At 33.8% G+C, this 12,904-nt stretch overlaps 2 protein-coding genes across 52 annotated transcripts in view; one reads left to right on the forward strand and one right to left on the reverse strand.

Annotated features, from left to right (window-relative positions):
- Positions 1–12,904, forward strand: part of gtf3c5 (general transcription factor IIIC, polypeptide 5) — a 678,526-nt gene that overhangs the window by 256,184 nt on the left and 409,438 nt on the right. The gene's annotated exons all lie outside the window — the stretch shown is intronic.
- cast (calpastatin) overlaps positions 1–12,904 on the reverse strand; it is an 89,720-nt gene that overhangs the window by 57,226 nt on the left and 19,590 nt on the right. For 37 of the 51 annotated variants that reach the window (XM_021468879.3, XM_073934823.1, XM_073934820.1 and 34 more), the window contains one exon: positions 2,458–2,520. In XM_021468879.3, the coding sequence (XP_021324554.1) occupies positions 2,458–2,520 (63 nt within the window). Of the gene's footprint in view, positions 1–2,457; positions 2,521–10,402; positions 10,532–12,904 lie in introns of those variants that run through there. The other 14 variants (XM_073934837.1, XM_073934836.1, XM_073934834.1 and 11 more) reach the window with 1 other exon arrangement.

The following is a 12,904-nucleotide window of genomic DNA, read 5'->3' on the forward strand; positions in this document are numbered from 1 at the left end:
CAATTGTAACAAGTATTTAGTAACAAAAGAATAAGCTAGGGTAACTAAAATTACTAAATGTACAATAAATGAAGTGCAAAGGCTCAGAGTCATGAAGGTAGATTGAAGATTGTGATTAATAACTCTGTTATCTTTTCTAAAGACAAACTGGAGTCTGATAAGGTAAACCTTATTCTAAAATAACGAAGGACTGAGGAAGTTTTTATTATTATGAATAGCACTTACAAATATTGAATTAACTAAAGTATTTTGTACTGAAACACACTATGCCAAGGTTTATCTAAGTAATATATTTTTCTGCCGTTGATGCATTAGTTTAAAGAAGCTGGATCTTCTTGCAGGTCTTGAGGCATGGAACGAGCAGACTTAGCTCTCTTGAGCTTTGAAAAGAAGAATTGTGGAGATTCTGGAACACCCAGAACTGAATATTTCTGGAGGTAGTGGTTGTGATGTCGGGGACACGCTGACGTCTTTATCCTTGAATGTAGAGCTCCTAGAAATCTGGGACACTCCGATTTCTGGAGGTAGTAGTCCTGAAGTGGTGGTTAAAGATGCCTTGGGAAAAGCACTGTGAATCCAATGAACAACTCTTTGCTGGAGCATGCAGCAAGTTCTGAAGTCTTTGAGCAATTTGGATAGCCTTGTGTGGCACCACCACACACCATGTATCACCTCCACGTGTTACTCTCTTCCTTCTATTACCAACACACTTTCTGATACCACCACACATCCTCCTTTTTTTTGAGAGAATGTTTTAATCCTTTCTCTGGTAGGCGGGATTGAAAAGAAGCATTGTGATTGGATGAGTTGGTCACTGAAAGGTGTCATCCATAGTGTGACTAGTCATAGTCCACAGTTAAACTGTTATTATATTTAAGAGTCCTAAATATTTTCCTATGCATAATTTACTTTCCAAACCATATCTAATTTGCCCAAGGCATTGTTTCCAAAATATAGAGTTATATATATTATATATAACATCACTATGTAATGTTGATCTTTACCTAAGCATTCATATATAAACATTAATAAGCAAAGTTTCATACACTGGAGTATTTCAAGCAGTGCAAATTAAATATATACATGATCATATTAATCTAAAAGTATATGAAAGTGAAATATTCCATTTTGCCTCCCTTTTGTGAGATGGAAGATTGTGATCCACGTGTCTCTCTGTGTCTGAAACGATGTAGTGTGTTGATTAGATCAAGAAGCCGTTTTGCAAGTTCTAGGCTCTTAACACCTTTGTCCTTCGGATGAACAATGGACAGATGGTGACTGCCTCAATTGCCACTTTTCTGATCAGCTTAACAAAAAGGCCAGAGTTAAGTGTTAACTCTGCAGCATTTACTCATATTGGAAATAATTTGTAGGGATCAAATGATTTTGATCACTGGATATTTTCTCTTTTTCTCACCATTCTCTGTAAACCCTAGAGATGGATGAAAATCTCAGTAGATGAGAAGTTTCTGAAATACTCAGACCAGCCCGTCTGACACCAACAACCATGCCACATTCAAAGTCACTTAAATCAGCTTTCTTCCCACATTCTGATGCTCAGTTTGAACTGCAGCAGATCGTCTTGACCATGTCTACATGCCTAAATGCATTGAGCTGCTGCCATGTGATTGGCTGATTAGAACTTTGCATCAAGCAGTTGGAGAGGTGTACCTAATAAAGTGGCCGGTGAGTGTAGCTATAAACATACAAACATGTTTTAGCATGGTCACTTATTTGTTTACTTCTTTATATATTTTAATACATTCAGGTCAGAATATGCATTTATCATGATTGACTATGTAACAATATTTTACCCATATTTTGATTTCATGCATTATTAAAAACAATAAAATATTTGTCTTGAATTAAATTTGATATATTATATTATATTATATTATATTATATTATATTATATTATATTATATTATTTATTAAAAAATGTAAATGTTACTAAAATATCTAAATTAATATAAATTTTTTTCATCTCACAGCTAAGAATATTTAAAAACATTCGCTGTTATTTTTGCTTTATATACAAACCACCATGTTTTCTTTCATACTATCAATTGCAAATTCTTTCTAAATGCAATTCCATTATGAAGATATTATAATTTCTTTAATTCTTACTACAATTACCAATTCAAACTATACAGTATGCACATGATCACAGCTATTAATGTAACCATGAAGCAATACAATAAAGTAGCTTTTCAGATTTTACAACCTTAAACACTTGATCTGAATGGATTAAATATTCTTTCAGTTCTCATTTACCAAGACCACACACTGCTGTCTCTCTTGCAAAACATTGGACAACAAAAGACTCAAAAAAAGAAGGAAAGTAGATGACAACCAACATCCAGCATGGACAACATGGGAGATTAATAAAAATATCTCATTTTGTGAAAAATAAGTGCTTCCATCACACAAATTAAGATGAAATGAGAGCTCCTTTACCTCATATTGTGCAGGTTTCACTGTGGAGACCTGAGATGTTGTGGTGGGTGTGACCTGCTGAGACTGGAAAAAAAAAAAACAGACAAAGAAAGTGGAGTTGAGTGTATGAGAACGTGAAATGCACTTACATTATTATGAAAAACATACAGTAACTGCTTATATCAATGTATAAAGTGCATTATGGATGCCATTATTTGCACTGTCCTTCTCATTCACTCATTAAAAACAGTCGGAATCACATGCAAATCATAAGAAATATGAGGACATGCTGTCAAACATTCTTACAATAAAAAAATAAGGGAAACCACAAAAAAAAAAAGTGTGCTGGCCAATGATTAATCACATTCTAAATACAAGTTTGTTTTGACATGAGATGGGTGTGTTTTCTAAACTTTTTTTTGCAGAAATATTTACATTTACATATAATTAGTATCATATACATATGTATTTTATATCTAAATATAAATAAACATTTTTTAAATATATGCATACATGTGTGTAGTAAACATACAAAGCACACACACACACACACACACACACACACACACACACACACACACACACACACACACAATTATTTTTTATTTTCCATGTAATAATCGCAATTCATTTTTTTCCCAGCACTATTACAAATATAATAAATAAAAATATTTTTTGTTTTACTTTAAAACTATCGATAGTATTCCTTCAAAGTTTTAATATACATGGTTTGAAAATAATAAAAAATACTTTTGTTTGCATACATAACAAAAAAAAAAACAAAAAAAAACACACACACACAAAAAGATATTTTCAGATATTTTCCATGTTTTCACATGTGTTTATATTCATTTCTAAACAACAAGATACCAATGTTTTTACTTTAGAATATAACTGGTCAATATTCGGTGAAACAACACTTGATTTCAAACAAAACAAATAAAAAAGGAGCTCTTTATGACAATATTTTTATTCTGAAACGTCAATAAACATCAGAAATATCAGGCCCTTGAAGAATACAACAAACAAACATTTTACTCAGATCCATGCCTAATGAATCCAGTAAACCTGATAATATTACAAGTCAAAATGTACCAAATGCAAAGTGCAAAATGTTTTTAATCAGATGCAGAATTATTAATAGATACAAATCAATACTTCAGTGAACTCTAAAGCAATAACTCTGACTTGCTATAAGGTAAGTAGCATTCCAGTAACTCTACTGGTTCACACACTGCATCTTAAACAAGTGCTTTTGTAGTATAAGACCACCATAACAACCTCTACCAGTCATTCATGGCATGTGGTCCTCTACAGTTGTGAGCACAAAACCTTTAAACATATATCTACCATATACTCAGTGTTCAAGGGTAAAATAGTGACAGCTTGTGGCTTGTTTTTCTATGGGCCTTTACATTTGTCGAAGAGTGGAAGAGGAAAAAAAGGCTTGAACATCCAACATGTAGATTTACTGCTTCTGTTTCTAAGTGTTCTAACAAGCTCAGCAGGTTTTAGGTTATGTACTAATGGAGGGTGGTTTGTTGATCATGATATATTAAGATCAAGGGACGTGGATGCAGTCAACCGTCAATGTTAATCGTCTGATAAAAACTCTAAAAAAAAAAAAAATTTAAATCTGAAGTTTTTGTAATAATCAGCACAGAAGTCACCTTGGTATTTAGTCTGTGAGAGATTTTGTCAATCACTTCATTTCTATTTATAGTGTTGCACTGAATAGTCCTGCCCACAGTGCAATCTGATTGGCTGAAAAATCCCATTCCACAATAATCTATATTTGACATCAAATATTATCTGATAGTGTCACATTGTCCTACATGAGCTACTTGACTGGGGGAAAACATAGCTGGTTGTCATGACAGGTCAAAGGAACTTAAAGGATCTTTTTAAAAGAAATCACTTCTTTTTCAAGAACAGCTTTTTAAAGCCATTCAGCTTATCACAAGTAGTACACGTTTTAATGCATTTTTTACTAGCATCCTAGACGATTGTACACTGTAAAAAATGCTTGGTTCCACACAATTCCTTTATACTGTCCCAACACAAAGTTAACTTAACCTCCTAGGGCTTTAGTGGCCACATATGCGGACAGCATATTTTAGCTTTTAAGTGGCTATTTAAAATACTTTGAATGTATTATATTTTGTAACAGACATACAGTGTCATATGAAAAGTCCCAAACACTATTTTTAACTGTCTAAAATAGGCAAACAATGTTGTTTTTACTCTCTGATAGTCAAACATGTTCAAAAAAAAATCTATGTTAAATATGCATTAAAAAACATTTAGGAAAAAGTATTTTATGTAAATTCGGACCATGAGTCCACATATATGGACATCATTTTTCTCTAAAAGTATATCATATCAAAAGATGATACTTAGATTTAATTCTAATTAGGTTCCAATAAGCCCAAATAGCAAAGAGAAATAAAAAATGCATTTAAAAAAACATCTTGGAAATTGTGTTGATTCAACTCGTTTTAAATAAGTAGTTTAAACAAGCAGCAAAAAGCAATATTTTAAAGAGCATGTAAAAGATCACGCCCTCCCAAAGACCTAAAGTTACCTTCAGTTTATTACATAATTCCAAAATTACTTATTATTATTACTGAATTTGTTTAATACATCTGATAGACTAAAGAACTGTACACTAAAAATAGCTTTTCTGTTTGACCAAACTAATATATTTCAAATGAGCTGAATCAACAAAAGTTCTTGTTTTTTGTTGACAACTTGTTTTTTGGGACAACTTAATTTTTTTAGGTTCAGTCCACTTAAATTTGTAAACAGTTCAACTAACTTAATCAATTTGTGTTGGGACATAATATAATTGTGTGGAACCCCTTCATTTTTTACAGTGTTACAAACAATCGATTTGTGTTGAGGCAACATGAGAAATTAACTTAACTCATATATTTTTTGCAAAAAAAAATTTATTTAGTGAATTTGAATTGATTTTTTGAGTGTACTTTATTTACATAAATAAATTATATATATTAATAATATTTACATTTAATAAATGTAATCAAGCAGTAAATGTATTATTGTATTTGTTGTTTATTATTTACATACTATAATCTGAACAACCTTACAATTCAGTATAATGGCTGATTTTAAATCAAGAAAGAAAGAAAGAAAGAAAGAAAGAAAGAATAAAATAATAAATAAAATAATAGCATACAATATTTAAGCAATAAATGTATTATTGTTATTAATATTATTATTACTATTATTATTATTACAGTTGTTGTTAGTTTTTTTACTAGCCACTGACAACCAAGAAAGGACCACAAACGTTTAACATCTCAGAGCATACGCTTTAACCATTGGGCTAAAGATTCCACCACATCTTTAGTGAAAGAAAAAGCTTACAGGACTGTCAAAATGCAGGGACTTTTGTAGCCAAAGATAGTGTCAATGTGCTGATATTAGACCACCAAAGTATTCCAGGACCCTTTAAATAAGATATGTCAGATAGGCCATTAAAGTCCATCAACACTTCCTCATTTCCAGAGTCTCTAAATAAAGCTACATGAGCAAAACATGACGTTAGCTCTGACTCTGAGCAGATGGAATAATAACCCCTTAGCCATTCAACAACACAATGCAACAGAAAAAACAACTGGGAGCTCATAAAAGATGGCAGTTTTGAATTGGTGCCCTTTTAATGAAAAGTATTTTTAATATATCTGCATGTGCTGTGTATATTTTTATGCATATATGCACACATTATGCATATGTACTGTGCTCAGCATTTTTAAGTACACTTATCACAAATCAATCTTTTAAATTCATATTTTAATAGGAAGCTATACAATATTATATGTGTGCATATTACATTAGATTAGTAAGTACTGAAGCCAAATTTGGAGCTTATCTAACAAAATAACTTATGATAATGATCTAAAAACTAGTACACCCAATTTAATGTTATAGAAAAAAAACTAAATACAAATTTTAGAAAAAAAAAATCAAGAGAAGCAAAAAAATAATTGTTGAAATTTTGTAGGTTGTAATTTTTGTTTTGCTAAATTTTGCTTTAATTTATTTGTATTATATTACAATTTCTAAAGATGCTCGATGACTAAAATATTATTTTAATAATTATATATGTTTAAAAAATCTGTTTTGTTTAAATGCAGCAATATACATTCCCTATATTAACTGAGAAATGGAGAAAAATATTCATTTTTAAAATGTGGTGTGCCTAATTATGCTGAGCACACTTAAAAATATTTACATAAAATATGGTGTTTGTGTGCGTGTTATAAATGTTTCATATAAATTTAAATAAACATTTTCTATGGATGTATATACATGTATGCATGTATTTATACAGTATATACATAACATTTAAGTTATCTGTACTTAAACATTTATGTTAATTCAATGAAGAGACCACATTTGGTCAACTCATTTAATTGAGGTGTCGATTTCTCATTACTCAAACGAACTGAGGGAATCACTTTCCTCATATCATTTGATTAGTCTCAACTTATTAGGGTTTACAGTGTGGTGAATCGTTTAAAGGGCACCTAGGTTACCCCTTTTTTCAGATTTAAAACAAGTCTTTAGCGTCTCCAGAATGTGTCTGTAAAGTTTCAGCTCAAAACACAAATCAGATTTTTTATTATACCTTTTATAAGAATCTATCTTATACCTTTTTGCATCAGGTAGCGGTTTTGTTGTACTGCACCTTTAAGGCTAGTCCTCCCCTGCCCCATTTCTATGTGCCTTTCTGCGTGCCTTAATCTCCTCCCTCAGCTGCGTCAGACAACAGACAGACTTAAAGAAAGCAGATCTCACGTAGCGTTTGTGAAAAATACTACAGTAAGAACTTTACCAATCAGTATTTGTTGTGGAGTTGCAACGACTAGTTACACACAATGTTGTTACAAAGTTCATGCACACACACACACACACACAGCACAGACACACACAGACAGACAGCACGCGCATTTAGCTTTGCTCTCTTTTTGCACACAAATGTGACAGGATACAGGTTAATCTCCACTGCTGTATGGATATCTGTTATGTTAATGTATAAAATAAACCTGATATAACGTCCACTAACCAGGATTGAAGCGTCTTCTTTCATAATTGTTCTGACACACGGCTGTGCTGATGAAGTAAAGCTGAAGTCATACCAACACCCAACAAAAATCCTGAAGTAAATCGCTGTAATTCATTACACACATGCACTGTTTTAAAACATTTTTAACTTGTAAAACTTACTCTTCTTGATCACATTTGATGATGATTGATGTACCTAGCAAACTGAACAGACCTTTTATGCCCGGTTGCTTTGCGCACGTCCTGTCTTGTTGATTTGATTGTACACGTGACTACCGGGACATGTTAATACGCAGCTTTTAATTAATATTGGTGGGCGGGGGGACCGCACTCCTACGTTAAGTTGCGGTCGGTCTGAAAACCACTCCAATTAGTCCACCATTTTTGTGTTGTTAAATTGAAAAAAAAGAAGGACTGGGTGTGTTTATATCACACCAATATGACGATCTATACACTATACCTACACACGTCTGTCCAAACAGCTTGAAAAGTTGATTTTTCACCATAGGTGCCCTTTAAACAAATAAAAATGGTAAGTTCAGAGAACTTAAAATATTAATTAAAAGTTTTTTTGCTATCCAGTTAGTAAGTTAAACACACCTGTTTAAGGTTTGATGTCAAAACTTGGTATTTTAAGTAATGTCAAGTTATATTAACTTAATAGCTTCAGTAATGACAATGGGGTTTCCAATGCATAATAAATATACAAAGTGCACAACATTAATATGTAAACGCAATTATTTTGCATGCTAATAGTCATGATTACTCATTTAACAGCATTATTTTAAATAATTATAGGTGTACACTCAAAAAAGCTGAGTTGAAAAGAGCTAAAACACAGTTCTTTGGGGTTTTTAGGGACAACTTACTTGTTTTATGTTCAATCAACTTTTAAACCATGAAGGTAACTTAATCGATTTGTATTTAGACGAGATGAGGGCTTGTGCGGAACCCAGCATTTCTTACAGTAGGGCTAAACATTGCGTGCAAGAAACCACAGCTACATGCCTAATTATTAGGCAAACACCATACATGTTCAGCAAGAAAATAAAAAGCCACAATGCATTATGGGTAAACCCATGAGTAAACACAGGGCAGGTACCATTTAAAAGGACATTGTGTGCAATAGCACTGAAATGCATTCAATTACAAATCAGTGCAATTAAAAACAGTAGTAAACATTTTACAGACCTCATCACACACACCATGACAAAAAGGACCATCTTCAAATTAAAAGATCTACCATAATTAAACTACTCTAGGGTGTCATTTGCTCATGTCATTGATACAAACAATACCAACACCCAACGAAAATCCTAAATGCAGACATGTGACTAAATGATGAGCACACATCGTCATTACAGTGTCACGATAATGGTCAAAATTCCTTATATCATAGACGGATGCTTCACACCATAACGTCTAGTTATGACAACTCCTCCCATGCTAGTAGAGATGGCAAAGAAAACAATAAAGCAGGTCCTCTCGAACCTGTTTAGTCCTCCGAGCCACTGCCCTTCATCTAATTCAACCCTAGTAAAAAGCATATTTGGTGGAGTCGCCTGTTCAGTTTATAGACACACCCTTTGAGCACAACATAGTTGTAAATTTAGTATTGATAAACTACATAATCCTTACATCCTTACAACAGAAATACTAAACAAAAAAAAAAGTTGACATTTTATAGTTCTGCTTGGATAATTAGCCCATTGTTTGATTCCATTCTGTAACAAAAATCATGAGTAATGCTGATCTCCACCCATATTACCGCAAAAGTACACTCATATAAACTCTGTGGTTACTCAAAGTTAATCTTCTGAATGAAGCTCGTTCGGGTAATCATCTGCTATGATGACAACATTTTGATTATTATGACTACTGAAAAGCAGAGATGATATTATATGTTTTAAGGATGGTCAGTTTTGTTTTTTAAGCATAGTTCACATATTTAGCATGATTGTATTTCAAGAATAACAAGTAAAGCAACCCATTCTGGGACTAAAGAAGTGAAATTTGCCATTATGCAAGACGTATGATTTCTGACGATTGATTTTAATGGATTAAATTCCACGATATTACGATGTTGTAACATCCTGGATGTGGAAGATGTCTTCAAGTTGCTGCTTGCTAGGATCCAAGTATGCGTTTGAAGTATGTACTTAAAGGCCAGCAGCTATAGGTCGTAAAGTATAAGCCAAATCTGAATCGTATTCGAGTTAGAATTTAGGAAAATTCAATGCAAATGGTTTATCTCAACCTGTTTGTCAATGCCGTACCTGCATAAAAGTGAGCCCGCAGCCAAAGATTCAAGTTTTAAAGCATTTACAGGCACATTTGTTCGAGTAAAGCTAGCAAGTCCTTGCTAAATTTCATCTATTTGTCACTTTGGACCAGAATCTGTAACCAATCAGAGAGGGTGTAGCATGCTTGATCCAGTATGAAATTAATTACCCACATTTGCTTACAAAACAGTAGCTCTTGCCATAATTGTAAGGTTACAAAAAATGAAAATGGCATACTGAGGTCACAAACATCTCAAAAATGTGAGCCTGCTGACAAACAGCTCTTGTTCTGATGAGCTCAAACTGCGTAGTGTAAAATGTAAACCTCAGAAAAGCAGTCATCAAAAACGACTAACCAACTTATCAGCCAAACCAAGCTCAACTGTACATACAAAGTATGTTCTGAGATCCAGTAAAGAAATGAATTGAGGCCTTTTCAATCTCTCAGACGACAATGAAACCAGCACAGCTACTTTCGTGCCAAACGCATGGTAATAGTTTCCAAGAACTGCACAGTTGGCACGATCCTCTGCTATAGTCAGGTACACTGGCAGGAAACCACAGACAGAAATGCAAGAGCCCTAAATACGTACCATCTGTAACAACACCAAGAGCGTCCTGTTTCACTTTCAGCTGTAATCCAATCTTAAAGAGAGAGCCTGAAATATTCAAGTCTGAAATAATCAAAATATATCCCCCATGCACATACACAAGCATATACTAACAGGAACACGCCCAACAGTGAAGCAAGAAGCCTCAAACTCCTCCCACTCCAACAGCTGAAACCCCGCCTATGACTCACAAAGCATTCTGATTTGCAGAGGGTGAAAGTGCCACTCCTCTTCACAGCGAGCCAGGAAAAATAAACACAAGACTGTTTCCACACAACTAAGGAAGTTGGAGTTGGGGTGGTGGCTAAGGGTCTCAAAGATAGGCCGACTCTGCTTTGGTTTTAAAGGGGGTCTGGGTCAGTTAAGCAGTTGTGCATGTTTCTGTAGAGGCCTTAAAGTAAAACACACAACACATGAGTGAAAATGTTCAGTGCATGTCTGTGAGGCAGGGTGTGCCCTGTACACTCACTCCTCAGGAATCTGAACTGCACAACCTACCATCAGCGCAAAGAAAGAGAGAAACAGCATCACATGCTCGTCAATCCACCACACCCAGAGCATGCTAAAAGAACAGAGAGATAGTTAGACAAAAATGAGTTGATGCACTAGAGAAAGGACGGAAAACAAGAGGGTGAGTCATGAGGCCTGCTTTAAACGGAAGCTCAGGCTTGGTGGAGAATTGGTGACGGTGCTTATGTAAGAGATGCATGGTGGAGTTAACGCTGTCACTCCTTGCATTGACTCACTGCATTCATGGACACTCCTACTGGTGAAACAAAAGGCCAATTTGGTTTGTTTGTTCAGACAGGATGCCATTTTGACTACCAAACCCAAACAGAATGAGCTAAGACAAGTTTATTGGTAGAAGAGCGCCCTCTGCTGCACAAACAGAGTGATGTTAAACATCCACAGATGATCCTTAAAGGCAGGGGTGCCAAAACTTTTCCGTATAAAGGGGCAAAAAACATTATTAAAATAAAAAACATTACATTTAATTTTATAAACTAATGATGTATAATTTTAAATGATAACTTAATACAATAAAAACATTTACAATACAGTGAGTTCAGTGCTGAATACACTCGTCAAGCAGAATCTGCCTTTGCCTTCATTTGCTCACTGATGTCTCTGTATTGTTCTCTATCCGCCGGGTGACAGTACGTACATTTAAAAAAATCTGTTTTATTTACAAAATTTCATTGAAGCATTTCAGTTTAACAATAAAGCAAACAAAAAGTTGCATTAAATTAAAAATTACAGTGTCTAAACCATCCCCCTCTCTTAATTCTCCCTCTTTTCTCAGATGGGATGGAGGGGTAACTCAAAGGTTACCATGGGCCAACTTTGGCCTACGGGGGCCCTAGTTTGGGAACCTCTGCTTAGAAGATTAGTCCACCCAAAAATGAACATTCTGTTAGTAATTAGTAATAACCCGCATATCATTCCAATCCGAGACGTTTGTTCATCTTCAAAACACAAATTGAAATATTTTAGATTAAAACTTGGCAGAAAAAGGAACCAAAAACATTGTTAAAACATTAAATGTGACTTCAGTGGTTCAACTAATCATACAAAGCTCCAAGAACACGTTTGTGAGCCATAAAACTTATTAAAACAACTTTGTTGAATAGGCCTGTCACAATAATCAATCTATCGGCTCATCGCACAACACATGGACATGACCTCAATCATTTCTGGTAATGCAATATACATCTCTCATACATAAAACTAATTCTAGCAACATTTTAGCTGATTGTGCAACATCAATATCTTTGTTAATAAGGTAAAAAAAAAATAGTATTTACAATAAATTATTACACTGTATTTTCATGTTCACAACTAAAAACAGATATTGCAGCCTCTTTTACATTTAACCTTGCACTTTTTTGTTAACATTTATTATCATTTATTTTGCATATGCGTTTTCACATCCTGATTCCAATGCCTAATTTTTAAATTGTTAAAATGACTGTAATTAAATTAAGAATAAAATATGACGTGTTCTTTAAAAGAGTGCACTTGCTTTGTGATGGTATGGCATTATATAATGAGTGTTATAAAATGGTCTTAAAATGACAATAATATAGTTTATTGCAACATATTTTGGTGCAATACATCATACAACAAAAACAATTATCATGACAGGCCTATTGTTGACCAATGTTTTCACCAAAGTCACATGGAATGTTTTGATGATTTTTTTGTTTACTTTTCTGGACCCCTGATGTCTATGGAAGATGAGCGAACTCTTGGATTTAATCGGAAATACCTTTCATTTGTGTTCCAAATATAAACAAAGGTCTCAGGGGACTGGAACGACAGAATTTCATATTTGGATGAACTAATCGCCATCTTTGTGTCATTTCAGAAAATGAGTGGCTGTATGATAATTGAGCATAACAAATGTGGCTCAGAACATAAGACTTCTTCAATCTGTGCAGAAGAAGAAGAAAGAAATATTGTGATTTGAGCAATCAGACTTTA

This window comes from Danio rerio, chromosome 21, assembly GCF_049306965.1.
Source record: "Danio rerio strain Tuebingen ecotype United States chromosome 21, GRCz12tu, whole genome shotgun sequence".
Lineage (NCBI taxonomy): Eukaryota > Metazoa > Chordata > Actinopteri > Cypriniformes > Danionidae > Danio > Danio rerio.